The 19,283-nt window shown below is 34.1% G+C and overlaps 1 protein-coding gene across 3 annotated transcripts; it reads right to left on the bottom strand.

Moving 5' to 3' along the window:
- Nucleotides 1-1,808: 1,808 nt before the first annotated feature.
- On the bottom strand, nucleotides 1,809-18,056 carry LOC125651982 (F-box/WD repeat-containing protein 2-like). Of its 3 annotated transcripts, none has more exons than XM_048880850.2 (5): nucleotides 18,032-18,056; nucleotides 13,628-13,909; nucleotides 12,918-13,185; nucleotides 5,840-6,689; nucleotides 1,809-3,026 (listed from the first exon to the last, which is right to left on the bottom strand). In XM_048880850.2, the coding sequence occupies exons 2-5, from the start codon at nucleotides 13,880-13,882 to the stop codon at nucleotides 2,894-2,896; spliced, it is 1,506 nt and encodes a 501-aa protein (XP_048736807.2). In that variant the 5' UTR covers nucleotides 13,883-13,909; nucleotides 18,032-18,056; the 3' UTR covers nucleotides 1,809-2,893. The 3 variants fall into 3 exon arrangements, with proteins under 3 accessions (XP_048736807.2, XP_048736805.2, XP_048736806.2); XM_048880848.2 differs by having other exon boundaries at nucleotides 17,947-18,043; XM_048880849.2 differs by lacking the exon at nucleotides 18,032-18,056 and adding an exon at nucleotides 15,565-15,710.
- Between the last annotated feature and the right edge of the window lie 1,227 nt (nucleotides 18,057-19,283).

Below are 19,283 nucleotides of genomic sequence, written 5' to 3' on the forward strand. Positions count from 1 at the left end.
CACTCTGTGGAGTGTATAAGGGGCACAGGCTTTAACAGAATGATTGGTGTCCCTTGGATTATCCTTCGATATAATTAAACATTTGTCATATGTACAATCGTTAAATAGTCAACTTTGGTACGGAAATGAAAATTCGTACACCCAAATCAGAGATTGCCATGTTCCGGAAATAAAGAGATATTTTTTTATGATTCCTTTTCAGATTTCATGTGCTCGATTTCAAAATGTTCTGTAAAAATTGTAAAACATACGATATATTAATCACTATAAATTCATTTACCAGTAATATCAGACGTAGTTTCTGTACCAAAACTTTTTAGAATTCGACCTGTAAATTGTCCAACGTTGTCTACGCTACTGAGTGTAACCTCTGTAGCTTAATCTACTATTATGTCGGAGAAATTAAGGGTTCACTTCATAAAAGAATACCGGAACACATATTTGCATGTAAATCTTTGATTCTTTATTGTAAGGTAGGGTTGTAAAACTTTGATTTTCTATTGTGGGCCCACCCTACCCAAAAGGCTATGATTTTAACAAATGTGAATCTGCAGTATGTCAGGAAGCTTTCATGTTAATCTGAACTTTTCTCAATTCTGGCCCAACGGTTCCTGAGAAGGAGATTTTTAAATGACCCAGCCCTATTGGCATTTTTGTGATCATCTCCCTTTGAAGGGGGTGTGGCCCTTCCTTTGAACAAACTTGAACCCCCTCACCCAAGGATGATTTTTACCAAGTTTGATTGAAATGGGCTTGCTGGTTCTGAAGAATTTTTTAATTTGTCAATGTATTTTTGATACTTCGCTCTTATTTCCTTTTGCGCATGATAGAAATATATCTTTCAGAGGAATTCTATTCACTGCCTAAAATAAAAAAAATCTGGTAAACTATTGATATTGAAAAAGTTTATATTTTCCATAGATAATATTAAATTATTCATAATTTTAAAAAAAATGCTGTCAAGGGCAATAACTCCTATGCTGGTATGTCTTCTACTATTATACAAAAATTTCCCTAACATCCACAATCAATTTATACATATTTATGAATTATCAAATTTTATTTATACTGTTGACATTTAAAATTTGTCATTTTAACAAGTTTTTATCTATTTTCATCATTCAGTAAATTGAAAATGTGGTTTTCTGATGTTAACATATATTTCTGTTTTTATATGTCTGACATCTTTAAAAAGGTGGCAATATACACATTTTCTTTGGTTATTGATTAAATTTAACAATATTGAGTAGAAATAATTACAGTTTTCCCACTATCAACCATTAATATTGATAAATCACACAAGGATGGAGCTACCTTAAATGTTTTACACATGTACACTCCATATACCAAGTTTGGCCCCACCCTGGAGTCAGAACCTCTACCCTGGGGTTTATAATCTTTACAATTTTGGTAGAGCTAGGTCTTCCAGTTCTGCTTTACATCATCAAGTTCTTCTTAAAGATATGCAGTTGTAGGGAAGAAGATTTTTGAAAATTGGTCAATTTTGTCCTGTCCCTAAAGGATGCAGGAGTCCTGAAATTTACAATTTATCCCAAAGATGCTTCATACCAAATGAAAAGAAATGGAATGGTGGTTATCAAGAAGAAGTTAAAGATTTTCAATTGTTAACGCATTTCACAGGACACAGATCAACAAAGTTTACTCAGGTGACCTAAAAATCTCTTGCTGTAGCCTTGAACTTGGCATTTAGATATATCAACGACATTTTATGTATTAACAATAATCAATTTCAGTCATATGTTGACTCGATATATCCCTGTGAACTCGATATAAAAGATACCACATCTGCTTCGTACATAGATATTTTATTGAAAATAAATATTAACAGCAAACTAACAACTAAACTTTATGATAAATGGGGTGATTTCAGCTTCTTCCATTGCCAACTTCTCATATTTATGTAGCAATATTCCATTATCACCTACATATGTTGTTTATATTTCTCAATTGATTCGATAAAAAAATTTGATAAGAATAGGGATGGTAATTATTAAGAAGTAAAAATGTTCAATTTTTGACACATTTAATCACTGACCATTTTGGTCCAACCCTGATATGAAACTCCCTACCCCTGGGATAATCAAGTTTACAATTTGGTAAAGGATTACCTCCTCTCTCTAAATATCCATATAGTTTAAATTTTGTATCAATGGCACTAAAGATGTTATTTAAATGAGTTACACATAAACACGTTATACCAGGTTTGGACCCACCCTGGAGTAAGAACCTCTAACCCAGGGATTATGAACAATTTTGGTAGAGGTCTTCCTGTTCTACATCACTACGCTTTTAATTTTTCTTTTTATAGATGTGCGTTTATACAGAAGACAATTTTTGAAAATTGGTCAGTTTTTGCCCTGCCCCTAAAGCCCCAGGGGTGCAAGAGTCCTGAAATTTACAACTTATGTCTCCCTTGTCCATATGACATGGCTATACGACACTGAATGCACAAATAATCACCATGACATTTGTAAGAAGTTTACAGATACATGCTACAAACTTGATGAATGAATAATTGCTTTGTATAGCATTGTAAATTACCATGTAAGTTATTTTTTTTTGAAAATATAATGAATAATGACAATTACTACGTATTTCTTCCTGGACAATAAAGGGCTGCAATACCTGCCCACCAGTACATCATAACATTTTCTAAACAAGGTGAATCTTCATTATCTTCTGGGTCATGACCTCAACTAACCCACACCATGTTGTAATGTTTCATGGGAAACAAAGCGATTGACTCTCTATATTACGGACATGCACAAGTTACCTCAATGTAAGTCTTTTGAAAAATTACTGCATACTTTAATTTGCAATTAAGACTTAGAGAATGAATAAATTCTAAGATGGCTGTTTGCTTGCACGTATTCTATTTCCTGGCTGTTGTAAGACTAAGATGGCTATCACCCATCTGTGTGATCAAAAGTTGCCATGGGTGATTACTTTCATTGAATCCATCGAGCCAGTCAGTGTCTCCTAAAATAGGGGGCTCACCGAATGGACTGAAAGGAGAAAGATCAAATATGTGATTACACATACATAACTGCAAAATCATTTATTTTCATTGTGGGGTAATTTTAGTTGTTTCTATAGTAACTATACATACCCACAAATATAAATCCTCCATGAACAAGACAAATTGACTCCTGGGCATGAAATTAAGATCCAATAAACATACTTATATTTCTCTATCACCTTAAAAATTTGACTACATGAAAATATGTGATTCTATCTCACAAGTGAAAATAAGTGATTCTATCTCACAAGTGAAAATAAGTGATTCTATCTCACAAGTGAAAATAAGTGATTCTGCCTCAAAAGTGAAAATAAGTGATTCTATCTCACAAGTGAAAATAAGTGATTCTATCTCCCAAGTGAAAACAAGTGATTCTATCTCACAAGTGAAAATAAGTGATTCTATCTCACAAGTGAAAATAAGTGATTCTATCTCACAAGTGAAAACAAGTGATTCTGTCTCACAAGTGAAAATAAGTGATTCTATCTCCCAAGTGAAAATAAGTGATTCTATCTCCCAAGTGAAAATAAGTGATTCTACAGGATTACAATCTACACCTCACTATTGTATTTATAGGCACTGTCAAGACTAAGTTTAAGCATAAATTTTCCACTGAAACAAAAACAGATTCAGTGTACAAAACAGGCTGGAACATTTTACGTTTTGGGACTTTTCCAAGCATAACTATAATGTAATTTCAGTGCAATGTTTGAAATTACCCTGTTTTACATAACAATGAAGTATCTTAAGTTGCATCTGATAAAGTATCATTGATATTTCATACCAGGAATGCACAAGTTTATATCAGACACTATTGCACTCACATTTTCTTTTAATACCATCCCCATGTTTTTCAGCTTATTGAGCCTTATTCTATAAAAAGTGTTGAAATGTTTCTGAGGAGCATATAAAACGCTGATATGATTTAGACTAGAATTCCGAATGCTTTCAAGAACACTTCTTTGAAACAACTAGAGAATATTTGTAACTTATTGTGACTGGGTGTGTAGCTCTTCAGAGGTAAAAGATAAACAAGAGGCCCAAGGGCCACATCGCTCACTTGGCTCATATTTAAAGATTTTCCCTATATATTTATCTGCAAAACTTTGACCACCCTCTTGTGACCCCATCCTTCCCTGGGGGCCATGATTTTAACAAACTGAAATCTGAAATATGTCAGAAAGCTTTCATGTAAATATCAGTTTTTCTGGCTCAGTGGTTCTTGAGAAGAAGATTTTTAAAGATTTTCCTTACATATTTGTATGTAAAACTTTGATCCCCTATTGTGGCCCCATCCAACCCCCAGGGGCCATGATTTTAACAAACTTGAATCTGCATTATGTCAGGAAGCTTTCATGTAAATCTCAGCTTTTCTGGCTCAGAGGTTTGCGATAAAAAGATTTTTAAAGATTTATCCTATATATTTGTATGTAAAACTTTGATCCCCGATTGTGGCCCCATCCAACCCCCGGGGGCCATGATTTGAACTAACTTAAATCTGCACTATGTCAGGAAGCTTTCATGAAAATTTCAGCTTTTCTGGACCAGTGGTTCTTGAGAAGACGATTTTTAAATGACCCCACCCTATTTTTGCATTTTTGTGATTATCTCCCCTTTGAAAGGGACATGGCCCTTCATTTGAACAAACTTGAAAGCCCTTCACCCAAGGATGCTTTGTGGCAGGTTTGGTTCAAATTGGCCCAGTGGTTCTTGAGAAGAAGATGAAAATGTGAAAAGTTTACCACGCCGACGACAGACAATGGACAAATTTTGATCAGAAAAGCTCACTTGAGCCTTCGGCTCAGGTGAGCTAAAAATGTAATTGTTAACTGATGCTAACAATGACAACAGACAGATGACATGCGCAAGTAATAGCTATGGATTGGCAGAGTGAGCTAAAAAAGCTTAAATCAATTTTACTCTGTTGCTCAATAACAAAATATACGAAAATTCAAGTGTTCAATGAATTAATTTACCATAACTGTATAAGATCTGTAGCGGATAATACTTTCACAAATCATAAAGCATCAGCGGTATATAAAAGTATTTGACAACAGATTTTTTTTCAAAGAAAGGTAATGTATTTTAGATTAGGTGTTCGGACAGTGCTTTTAAAGTATTAAATGTGTTTTAGAATAGAGTATTCTCACATTATCATCAGTGTAAGACCGGCATTACCCATGTGAGATTTTTCTGTCTTATAATGCTACGACGTCGATGATTATGACATCATGTATTTTCTATGATTTATGTTACATGTAGAAGTAAAATATTTTATTTTGATATTCTTCAATTTTTGATTTATTATAGCTTTTTGAGGGGTTGCCTTGGGTTTTAATTTTTACACATTTTAAAAGTGCAAACCATTTTTCGCACATGCTCTTTCTTTCTAATTAGTTTTGCATAAAGTTCAAATGAGGATTTTCATGATTTTAAATCTCAAAGCTCCTGAATTTATACACTAAACTGTATATAAAATGTGAGAAAAATAATTTTTCATCATTTACTCGTGTGGGATAGGGAAATTCCACCTCTGGAACAAGATTCACTGTCTAGGAATCGGCAAAGCCTCGTCCTAGACTGCGAATCTTGTCCCCTCCAGATGTGCTCATTTCCCCAATGTCTGCAGTCACAAAAATTCACAGAATTTTTTACCAACCGATATTTTCATGTAAGCATATGCAGCTCAGTGGAATTTTGTACCTGTGGACCAAACCAAAAATGATATAATCTGCGACATTATGACTCCGCAGAATTAAATAAATCTACAGTATATCATAATAAAATACCAGTTCATACCTTTCATGACATGCAGGAGAAGTCAGGTAGATTTCTTTGAGCTCCAAGTCAACAACAGAGAGCGAGGAGGGATATAAATCACCCTCCTCAGAAACGTAATCCTCAGTCACATGGAAAACAGCAAACCTCCGACCAACACCAATCAGCGTCCGACTTTCTGACAAATTCGAAGGCAGATATACCTTTCGAACACAAGAACACACCAGTTTGTCCTTTCTCATTTTTCTCTCTACTGACACAGAGAAAAATGACAGCACCCCTCTACCACTCTGTATGATATTTACTGCACTACTGTTCAAGTGTACTTGGGATACATCTGCAGGTATGCATACTAATCCATCATTTGTAACAATGGGGGAAGACAAGCAGAAAGGAACATTTAACAACATTTCGTGTTCATGAGAAAGCCTCCTGTCCTGGTCAAATAATTTACACCAAATGCAAATCTGTCCTTTTGTGTCACATGACAGAATTACTAGACGGTCAGACAATGGTGAGCTTAAAGCTCGGATCTGTTTGATCCACCCTGAATGAAATTTGACCAAAGTCTGCAAAAGCTCTCCAGAGTCATGATCCCAGATTTTGATGGTCGAGTCTGCAGATCCAGTGAGCACCAATCGCTGACACTGAATTGGTTCAATGCACATGACTGCATTAACATGTCCTACATATCTACAGTGTTGTTGTTCTGTTTCCATATTCCAGGAGGTGGCAGTGTTGTCATACGATGCTGTGTACAGGAATTTCTTGTCAAACTTGATCTGACAAACACTGTGGGCCTCTATCACTTTCACCAGATAGGCTATCCCTCTGGTCGTGTCCCAGATATATACATTCCTATCTTCGCTTCCTACCAAGACAAAATGGCATTTTATCAAGATTATATGCACACTGTTCTTCCCTTTTTATATTTTGGAATTTTAATACAACACTTGCGATAAAGACTTTTGCTATGCTAGTATGAAATACCTGATGTTACAATGTATTGATGGCAAAAGGTTACCCATATGGGATAAAAGAAGTGTGTCAAATAGATGTTGTAAATAAAGGCACACCCAATCAAACTTCATATCACATGTGATATATTTCAACCTAACTAATATCATACGTTGAATCCACTTGCATACTAGCTACACTAACATTTATCAACATTGCATTGAGGGTAACGTTCTGGCGACCTGAGATAATGAATAATCATGAGACTGATTTAGATATCATCGCACTGCTATTTTCGAAAGTTGAGAGTGTAAAAGCTACGTTCACTTTTTGTTTGCATACAAACCAGGTATACATTTGAAATAATAGGATTTTTGACATTTTATGAATAAAATGTTGCAGCAGATGGTAACACTAATTAAAGCTGTATGATCTGATGTTCATGTATTATTTTTGTACAAAATTACTTTAAAGGCACTGGTTCATGATTTTTGATAAAAATATTTTTTCTTTTCGATGTTAAACATTAAAACTCATTTAATGTTGACAGTCAAAATTTTGACCTTCTGAATGCAAGAATAAAACCAATATTTTAGCCTTAAATCTGTGTTATGTAAACTAAGACTAGAGTCTTTTTATGTATACAAACAAACAAAATATTGATTTTATAATATAAAGCATCCTAATTTTGCATAGTCACAAATTTTAACTCTTAAATGACATATTTTGCCCCCAAAATGCTTGAAGTGTGAAAGATGTGATTAACTTGGATCGATATCCATTTCTTTAGAAAATTTCGTAAACAATAACATACTGCAATCTTTGTTTACAAAACAAATAATAAACTCTCTAAATGAGCTTCTGTGATAATGTATAACCATAATTTTTATGTGAAACCACATTAGACAGTAGATTTTGATCATTAAAAGTGAAAAAGAAAATTTTTGGGGAAAATCGTGAATCAGTCCCTTTAAAGCTGATTACTTAGTTTTTAAAATTATAAACTTTCCCTTATCGCAATTCACCTTTGAATTAGAACGTTTTACCCGATATAGTATTGCGTTGTGTGACGACACAATTGAATGAGACGATTGAACAATTTGAATGACATGTTTGATGTAATACAACAAGAGTTTTCATTGGCTGATTACAGCCCGCCCACTTTCTCGAGCGGATTCAGTGTAGCTGGAGAACTGTACATAGCTCTCTGAAAAGATCCACCTCTTATAAAAACCTTCGATTTACGGGCCACAAAAAGCTGCGGACGGTTGAGGCCTGATATCGGTGTATTCTTGTGTTGTTGTCTCATAAACTCAAAATAAAAAAATCTTAACATATTTTCCTACTATATAGATCTACTTGTGTCCAAACATACCTTCAAATATTCATTAAAGCCACACACGACCCAAAAACTCGCAGCTTCAAATGATTTCGTTTGTTGACGTAGCCATGTTAGGTAGCCGGTCAATTCGAACTCTTGCTATTGGTATCTATTCATAAAATCGGTTGTAAGTTAATATGTATTCGCTCTTCATTTATTATCAACACGAATAATTAATAGAAATTAAAACATTTTTTTGTACCAGTCTTTGTAAAGGTAAAATAAGCTCTTGATTAACGAAAATGCTACATAAGCCCATTAGATGGAGACCGGCCGGCGAGACCGCTCTTGACTAATGAAAGCCGCGTTGCCGTGAGTTTAGTTATTTTAATAACTATCATTTAATAGGACTGGGGTGGTATATTATTTAAACAATTTAGCTAAAATATTTGTGGGGTATTAGTACATCTAGACGCTATTGTGCCAGTATGGAAATGAACCGGGATTCGAATTGACTGGCTACCTAACATGGCTACGTCTACGAACGAAATCATCAAAAGCTGTGATCGAGTTTTTGGGTCGTATGGGGCTTTAATTAATATTTGAAGGTATGTTTGGACACAAGTATAGTAGGAAAATATGTTAGGAATTTTTTTGATATTAAATTTATGAGACAACAACACAAGAATACAACTTTTTCTCTTTCTTCCTTTGAATTTTTTTTCCCATCTAGCATCTGGCCGTCATGTTTTCAAATGCTGACTACTCCCGTATAAGGTAATTTGGGTGGACTTATACATATGGACCAATGAGAGTTTTTGTTGCATTTCGCAATTGTATTACAAACGGATTCAATTGTGTCGTCACACAACGCAATACTATATCGGCCAAAACGTTCTAATTCAAAGGTGAATTGCGATAATTACATGATTGAAAACATTTACATGTAAAAGATAACAGAGAGAAGATTATTCAACAAGAGGCCCATGGGCCACATCGCTCACCTGAGTCACCTTGGTCCATATCAGAAGACTTTCCATATATATTTGCATGTAAAACTGTAGTCCCTATAATGGCCCCAACCTACCTCTGGAGGCCATGGTTTTTGCAAACTTGAATCTACACTATGTCAGAAAGCTTTAATGTAAATGTGAACTTCTTTGGCCCAATGGTTCTTGAGAAGATTTTTAAAAAAAATTCCTATATAAGTGTATGTTAGGAAGCTTTCATGTAAATATCAGCTTTTCTGGCTCAGTGGTTCTTGAGAAGATGATTTTTAAAGATTTTTCCTATATATTTGTATGTAAAACTTTGATCCCCTATTGTGACCCCATCCGACCCCTGGGGATCATGATTTTAACAAACCTGAATCTGTACTATATCAGGAAGCTTTCATACGAATCTCAGCTTTTCTGGCTCAGTGGTTTTTGAGAAGAAGATTTTTAAAGATTTTTCCTATATATTTGTATGTAAAACTCTGATCCCCTATTGTGGCCCCATCCAACCCCCGGGGCCATGATTTATCAATTTAGAATCTGCACTACCTAATAAAGCTTATCTATAAATTTCATCTTTTCTGGCCCAGTGGTTCTTGAGAAGAAGAATTTTTAATGACCCTACTCTATTTCTACCTTTTCTTGATTATCTCCCCTTGGAAGGTGGCCTGACCCTTTATTTTAACAATTTAGAATTCCCTTTACCTAAGGATGCTTTGTGCCAACTTTGGTTGAAATTGGCCCAGTGGTTTTTGAGAAGTCAAAAATGTTAAAAGTTTACAGACGGACGGACAGACGGACTCAGGACTACGGGTGATCAGAAAAGCTCACTTGAGCTTTTAGCTCAGGTGAGCTAAAAAGTAAATAAATAACGGGTATGCATAAATTATACATTGTCTGTTAGGCATCTATAATAGCCCCACAAGCATATATGATATAGTGCAGATTTAACTTGGACGGAAAGCCTGCACTGGACACGTGACTAGAAATGGCCGAGTGATTTAAAATCAAATAATTCTAGTTAAAACAGGTGAAATAATGCATGACATAATATACAGTCTCATAAATATGTACATGTGATGATTTAACAGCATTTTTACAAGGTGGAAAAAAATTGCCGAAATTTGGACCATACAACTTTAAACGTGACACATTTACATGCCCTTCCAGCGGTATTGGTGCTGGAAAATCAAATTCTTTTACTGCTGACAGCACAGTTAAAGCAAGGTCTGTGCCTCCTAAGTCATGTACATGTGTAATGTGTTTCTTGTTTGCATATGTAGCACAGATGTTGGTTCACGTTCTAGCAAGCTAGTGGAACATATTACTGTATGTTTGCTTATTTAGCGTATTTAAAATCTGGCACATTTGAAACTGCTGCACTATTTGGGATAATCATGATTTAGCACTTCTAACATGTATGATAAGGGATAAATAGAGAATTTCATATTTTAGAACAATCTTTCACTTCTCTGCCAAATTTTGAATCCCACTAAAATAAGTACACATTCAGTTGACCTTACAGAAATTGAAGATATAAATTTCAGAATTCAAATACCAAAAATCGTTGCTCTTACTGAACAGTGGAAAAGAAGGATTCTTACTCCCATTGGGCGGGCTACTGTCATTAAAACCTTGCTTATTCCAAAATTGAATCATTTGTTTATATCACTTCCTACTCCAAAGAAAGAAACAATCTCTTATTTATACAAAATTATTTTTGAATTCCTATGGAAATCTAGTGTAGATAAAGTTAAGAGGTCTGTGATAACACAAGACTATCTATTGGGTGGTATCAAGATGGTTGATATAAGCAATTTTATTACATCATTGAAATGCTCTTGGATTAAAAGGCTTACTAGGTCCAACTGTCAGAAACCATGGATGAATATTTTTTTTGCCATGTATGGAAATGATATTTTAAAGAAATTATATGACTTTGGAGATAGTTTTATTGTGGAACAATTATGTGTTAAAAGCAATGTTTTTTGGAAGGATGTTTTTAATGCTTGGTTTTTTTATTTGAAGACTAGTCAAAATCTTCCAAATATTAAAAATAATTTTCATAATATTCCAGTGTGGTACAATTCTAATATTAGAATTGTGGGAAAACCTGTGTTTTATGAGAAATGGTATGAAAAGGGGATTAAAGCTGTTCAAGATTTTTTTGATACTGATTGTAACTTCCATACCATAGAAAAATTTCAGTGTTTATACAATCTTCAAGAAGTATGTGTAATGAAATACAATAGCATTATTACTGCAATTTCAAAATATTTAAAACGTCTGTCAATTGATAGACACTCAACCAAACAAAATGTTAATCCATGTATGCCTATATTTTTTGAACCAGTTTTATTACATGAAAGATGTTCTAATATTATTTTTACAATATTTTAAATGCAAAAGAAGATATCCCAACTTCTATGGGCAAGTGGAAAACTGAACTATCTTCATATGGAGTAGATGATATTTCAGTGCAAGATGTGTTTAAAATTTGTTTCAAAACATCTAGTGATTCTTCTGTTCAGTGGCTACAGTTTAGAATTTTACATAGAATTCTTCCTGTTGGTTATTATTTGAAAAACATTAGTGTTAAAACAGATGATCTCTGTAGATTTTGTACAAGTAATATTGAAACAATAACACATATTTTTACTTCGTGTAATAAAACCCAAACATTGTGGAGTGAGTTAAGTCTTCATATATATAGAAAAATTTCAGAAAGAATTGGTTTTAATGTGTCAAATATAATATTTGGTGAAATTCCACTGTCTTTAAATAATAAAGCTATAAACTTTATAATTCTATATGCTAAACAATACATATTTATCTGTTTAATGCAGAATAAAGAACCAAATCTTGTTGGATTACTATGTTACTTAAAGTTTAAATATCATGTAGAGAAATATGCTGCAATTCAAGCATTTAAAATACATAACTTTGATAAAATATGGATGAAGTGGGAAAATATTTTTGCAATTGATTAATTATTACTACATGTACTTATCATTATTTTTAGTACATGTATTATTGTTATTATTATTACTTTCACTATTGTACAGCAAGTAACCTAAACCACAGAGAGATGTATGCATGTATGAAAGGTATGTTTGTGTAAGTGTTTGATGTATTGTATGTAACCAAAAAAATAAATAAATTATAAAAAAAAAAAAAAAAAAAATAAGTACACATACAGAGATATTGAAATCTATTTCTGTAGTATCAGACATTTCAAGATTTTTATCAGTCTGAATGAAATGTACTGTGAACCTTAGCAGTTCGAGTAGGTTTTAACCAGTCAAATCCTTCGCACTGACAAATTTCAAGAGCACTGCACATACGATATTTCATGCTATTCTAAGTATGTATAACATGTAGCAGTTCAATATGAAATGTTTGACGGGAAACCCCCTTCCTAATTATCAGACTGTAACAAGTCTACTTTCTGTAGAGTAAAACATCTTCATAAACTTCAGTCTTGGGTGTTTTGTACAATGAAGGAAAAGCTTGAAATTTCTGAAGAGCCAGCTAAGATTTGCGAATAAGAAATATTTAGTGTCAAAATTTTGCCGTGATTCAATGCATGGTTTGAATATCTCATACAATATACCTAGAAGAAACTGTCACACAGATGTCCTCATTTTTTAAATAAAAAAGTATTTGTGAAAATTGGAATGGTTATATTTTGAACTACAGAGAAAATTTAGATTAGGCCCTAATCACATTTTACAGGAAAGCAGTTGAAAATATCAAACATTACATCATTTCCTTGAAAAATATTTATTTACATGTAACTAATGTATGCAAGATGTGAAATACATACCTACAGCTAAATATGGTGTACAGAAGTATGGACTTTTTAGCTTATAACATTCAGTGGTGTCTTCCTCATCATAAGGACCAAACAGAAACTGTCCCTTGTACAGATCTTCATTGAAATTCTCTTTGTAATAATGTTGGTGCCAGTAAAGTTTCTGAGCTTCCACTGTTGTGATAGTGGGTGGATTCATCATCTGACCACCAATTTTCCAGAACTGATGAAGCCAGATTTCTTTGCTGGAGTCTATCAGCTTGTTCCAATATTTGCATGTCTTCAAAATAACATGATAAAATCATTTCATAAGGCAGATTTCTTACATGGAGTAAGTAGCTTTAAAATTTGGCATATAAATCATAATTTCCATTTCATATTTCCATTTCGTGAGAAAATAAATTTTTATGTGCTGCATTCTGAAGGATTAAATTTTATAGAGATCAATAAAAGCGAAACTTCTGATTCTTGAGAGATGTGTCTCATTATACTCTCATAGATAATGCAAATATTCAAAAATATAATATTTGCACTTAAAACTTATTTATAGTGTCCAAGCTTTAAAATACAGAATTTATAATCACAGTATATTTATTAAAGTAACTACAGTTTGAAAAAAGAGCTCAACATTTTCAGCATCACTGATTGAAAAAATACAGTCTTTTTAAAAATGCTTACAACTAACTGTCTTGCCAACTTTCTCCAAACAAAAGAAAACTTACTTCCTTACAATGTTTCAGGTTTTCCCCATCCAGATACTTTAGAATCTTGATAACAACATCATTGGGCAGGTGAGAAATAAAATCAATCTGACAACTGCCAGGAATAAAAACCTGAGTCAGATAGGTAAGTTGTTCACTGCCACACACCTCCAGTATAGCTTTAAGTGTGCCAGTTCTCTGTTCCTCACTTAGTGTTACAAATGCCTGTACAACGGAATCTAACCAGTGACTGAATTCTTCCTGATATAAAGGCATTTTCCCTTATTTTCCTTTGGTGACTACCTTGAAGAAACAGAACAATACATTTTTTTCTATTGAAATTTTATATTTGAAATACTCTCAATAACCTTGAAGCATTAAATATACAGTATTTCCACAGGCATATCTATAATAAAAATTGTCTTCCTATAAACAACTTATTCAAAGGTATATCATGTCATCATCTTGCTTATTTCTGGTGTATAAATGAGTTTAGAGAAATGTTTTAGAAACTTATATGCCTCCTTTGAGGCAATATTGAAAAGTAAACTTTTCATCTAGAATGTCTGTTGTAATAGTGAACAAGAGGCCAACAGGCCTAATCGGTTACCTGAGTATTAGTACAAGAGGCCCGTGGGCCAAATCACTCACCCGAGTCACCTAGGCCCATATTTAAAGATTTTCCCTATATGTTTACATGTAAAACTTTGATAATAATAGTAATAATAGCCTTAATTTATCCAGGATTACACAAATTAGCATATAGCTAGTTTCCATTGTGGTCCTGCATTAAAACATATACACAAACATAAAATTAACATCTAAAATTAGTATCTAAACTTGAATACGATATAAAAGGAAAAGGGGAAAAAATATAGCATAAGACACACCTAATTAGTGATAAAATTGTTTGATCCCTATTGCGACCCCAACCTACCCCGGGGGCCATGATTTTTTACAAACTTGAATCTGCACTATGTTAGGAATAACTTTTCATTTAAATGTAAACTTCTTTGGCCCAATGGATCTTGAGAAGAATATTTTTAAAGATATTTACTACATATTAGTAAAACTTTGACAGGGGGGGGGGGGGGGGGGGGGGGCATGATTTTGACAAACTTGAATCAGCACAATGTCATGAAGCTTTCATGTATATTACTACTTTCCTGGCCCAGTGGTTCTCAAGAAGAAGATCTTTGAAGATTTCCCTTTATATTTGCATGTAAAACTTTAATCCCCTATTGTGGCCCCATCCTACCCCTAGGGGCCACGATTTTAACAAACTTGAATCTACACTATGTCAGGAAGCTTTGAAGGGGGCATTGGCCCCTCATTTGAACAAACTTGAATCCCCTTCACCCAAGGATGCTTTGTGCCAAGTTTGGTTGAAATTGGCCCAGCAGATCTGGAGAAGAAGATGAAAATGTGAAAAGTTTACGACAACACCAATGACGACGGACAACGGACAAAGTTCAATCAAAAGCTAGGCTCACTTGAGCCTTTGGCTCAGGTGAGCTAAAAAAAAACCCCAGAAAATTATCAAACTCAAAATTTCTAGGCCTAGTCAAAAATTCAATTTTGCTAGATCTATGTCTCATCTGAAATTCTGCTTAACTGAATATTTAGACTGTAGAGCTGAAACGATACGTTACATATTGCAATACATAGGCCACGATTCAATACTTTCAATATGACACAATTACTGAAGAAACCAAGGATAACATTGAAAAAATATTAATTTAATAACAAGATTCAAAATCATAATTTTAAAAGCAAAATGTTTCCAAAGTGACAAATGGTAAGAAACCTGTTGGTTCTGTAGTTTAAACTTATACAGTTAATTATTATTTTCGTCAACCTCAAGGCAAACAACAGTTTGAACATTATTTGATGCTAATTTGTCCCTCATGCAAGTAAAAATAATAAGTACAGGCCGTGCCTGATGTATTTTACTGAACCTGTTTGTAATAAACGTATGGAACCGAAAATCGAGGCAATGAATCGAACATTGAATTGAGCTTTTATATTGAACAGTATCAATATTTCGGTGAGTAATTTCAGCCCTATTAGACTGACGCCTTCACTGAACCTCAGAGCTGTCCTTCATAATTCACGTCCGACTGGAAAATTACGTACAGTTTTGGCCGGTTCTAGCAATTAAAGTGCACTTAGGCGACACTGCTGTTTGCTTCAAATAAGTGATTTGATTGTTAAACTAACTCTCTAGATCACTTTTAATTTTGCATTGCTTACCGTCTAGGTATGAAGATCCCAAAATGAAAATAGTCACTAAATTTTCCATTCAAATAATGACTTCTATGGCACAATGGTTAATTTTTCATTAGTTTTCTATATTTGAACTTTAAATCTTTTAATATTTTATTACTTGAAATTGAAGAGTTCCTATAGTCTATTTTATCTAGTTACTGATACATTGTATCTCAACATAACTGCTTGTATATCACTAATTTAAAATAACAAACTATTGCAACTTTGCAATTTCGGGAGATAAAATATTGCGCTATGGTAGTCATCATTTGAATGGAAAATTTAATGATAGTTTATCTTATGGAATTTAAATACGTAGACAGTAAGTAATGCAGCATTAATAGTGATACAGAGTTGGTTTAATGGAGGGCAAAGCCCTCTCATGGCCTGAAGGGAGAGTGGAGCTCTCCCTATAGGTAACACATATATACATGTTTAAAAGGAAAATATAGAAAAGTAATGAAAAATTAAACTACACCTATGGAACTTGGAAAATTTTGGTCCAAATGGCGTCGATTCGAATACAAATGCGTGGACATATATTTCTCCATTTTGAATCTTGTGTACTGTACCCAAGTTCACATCATTTTGAATTGTTACAAAAAATCCGTAAAAGTATGTAACTCCTCAATTAACGCAATTGTACCATGTCTCCTCAATACTTGGCTATTCTGTAACCATAAATGAACCTTGTATATAGATCAACGCCATCAAAGTCAGTTGCCATGTGTACACAAATGTTTATATACATAAGATTTAACAAAGATTATGGGAATGATGATTTGGATAGAATAATTGAAAATTTTAGAGGGTTAAAGAAAATTAGATGTGTAAAATAAAGATAATATAATGTATGATATGATTTTAAAACTTATTTATGATAAAATTGATTTTTCCCAATTTGACTGAAATGTCGACAATTTTTCCCAATACGGGACTTTCGAGATACGGATCCACTCTGACTTTTATCGCGCATTGAACGTAATTTGTAGGGCATGTCACTTCCGGATTACAATAACAACTAAGTAAACAAGCATGGAATACTTCATTTAATATCAAATTCCTGCATTTAAATGCTATCTTTGAAAATAAGGAATCACTACAACCATTTTATAGGAAAATGCATTTGATTAAATAATGTGAGTTGGCGAGGGAAATAAATATAGGGAATATCTTGAGGATGTCAGTAAAACTTCACGCCTTGCATCCAGTCATACGCGTCTATATATGCTTTTCCCCTTCCATCTAACTTACTCCCAGGTACTAAGCACCAATAGTGACTTGGATCGTCATCGTAGGACAGCGCTTAGCTCTTTACGGGCTGTCCGCTAGCGAAACTCCATTTGTATCAATGTCAACTTTGCCCTACAATTGGTTATTATCACGTGACCGTGATGTATAAACGTCAAATATAATCGGTCGTTCCGACACATCCCGAAAGTTCCGTATTCGAAAGCCACAGGACCCTTGTAAAAATTGTAGAAAAATCACTGCAGTCGTACGTTACAATATGAAAAGCGAGCTTTCAAATGCATCTAAGATATCATACCTATTACCTAAGGTATTCTACCACTACGAATTTCCACTTATATGTTTATGTATTATAAATTGTTTGGGATTGGGCTTGTTAGATTTAACATCCTTGAAATATAAAAAGGAGACGAATGAAAATTTGAAGTAGCAATTTTTGGGATTCCGGATTGCTCATTTGTGTAGATATTGAATAGAGAGGGTCAACTCGTGACGAGCACATGTGCTTCGCCCTTTAAAAACGGTCACGCCGCAAGTCAGATTAGTCAACTAACTTATTTGAAGCGAACAGCAGTGTCACCTAAGTGCATATTAATTGCTAGTACCGGCTGAAGCTGAAAGTAAATTTTCGAACATAAATTATGAAGGACTGCTCCGAGATTCGGTGAAGGCGTCAATTCAAATATTCAGCAGAGCCGAATCTCACATTTAAGGCCAAGTTGCAGAGTTGGAAAGGGGAAAAAAAGCCATTTTAAAAAGTCAATTTCGATCCCTGATAAAGATAAAGCTTTTCATGATTCTTTATATGCTTCACAACTAACTTGCGTTTCTTTTCCAAGTGATGACAGCCGAGAAAAAGTTTAAATTTTCAAGACTTTTGAGTAAATGATACTAAATTACAGTTACCCGCTTCAACCATAACACCGGAAGCAGTTGAAGAAGAGTAAATTTAAAATGATAACTGATAAAAAGGTCCTTTATTCATGTTTTGATTCTAGAACATTTTAATGGAAATTTCAATAAGATCATTATCTTTTAGGCGAGGTTATTCTGATTTTTTAAAATCTAAAATTTAACTGTTTAAACGCTTAATTCCGGAACGCAATGTTATATATTATAGTCGTGTTCGGTTACATGTGTATCAGTCACCTGCTTTCGATTCGCGCAACTTGTGACTATGGCATTGAAGACGATATTTAAAAGTTCACAAACATGTAACCTTAGTTACACACTAAGCAACTTTCTTAATCAATTATTGATGATTTGTAAATGAAATATTTTGGGATATCTTGTGTTTTGGTAAATTAAAAGAGTGACTGTAGTGCAGCTTTGGAATTGCTAGCAATAAAAAAGTCTATGATTAATTTATGAGTAGATTGATTAGTATATTACTATTTGCAAACACAGAGATAAACATTAACATTAAGGGCTATTAAAATGTTTCATGATGGCAAACAAGTTGCAGAATCTAATGGGAGATGAGTGGTAAGATTCTTAATCAAGCCGAACATTAGTGATTTAATGAAAATTGTAGTAAATTGACGAACAGCCATAATGTTGTCTTACGTGTTTCATACCAACTGTTAGGCAGTTCTTTACATATTGATTTTGACTACGGATTTCCCCGTTTACCTGCTGGGATCCGTGTTAGAATAGGTCATTAGTAATCCTTGCTTGTCGTAAGAGTTCGAGGCGACTAAATGGGGCGATCCTTCGGATGAGACCGCAAAAACCGAGGTCTGTGACACAGCCGGTGTGGAACGATAAATGTCCTTCCCTGTTTATATGGAAAGGCCGTAAGCGCTGAGCATAGTCTCAAATTTTGCAGCCCTTCATCGGCAATGGTGACGTCTCCATATGAGTGAAATATTCTCGAGCATACAACCAACAACAACCGTTTATGATCGCAATCGGATCACGCGCTCGTCCTTTTCCGTAACCGGTTACGGAAATAGCCGAGTAGTTACGATTGAGGGATCACGGTGGGTGTGACGGTCGTCAGAGAATGCTTACTCCTCATAGGTAACCGATCCCAATAACTGTTGTATGTATGTCCAGGGTCCGTGGGAATTATGAGATTGATCACTGTTCGTTTATATTTAAATTCACCTTTTCATGAAAATGATGAAATTCATTTGTTGCATCAAGTTTACAAAAC

This window comes from Ostrea edulis, chromosome 5 (assembly GCF_947568905.1).
Source record: "Ostrea edulis chromosome 5, xbOstEdul1.1, whole genome shotgun sequence".
Taxonomy (NCBI): Eukaryota; Metazoa; Mollusca; class Bivalvia; order Ostreida; family Ostreidae; genus Ostrea; species Ostrea edulis.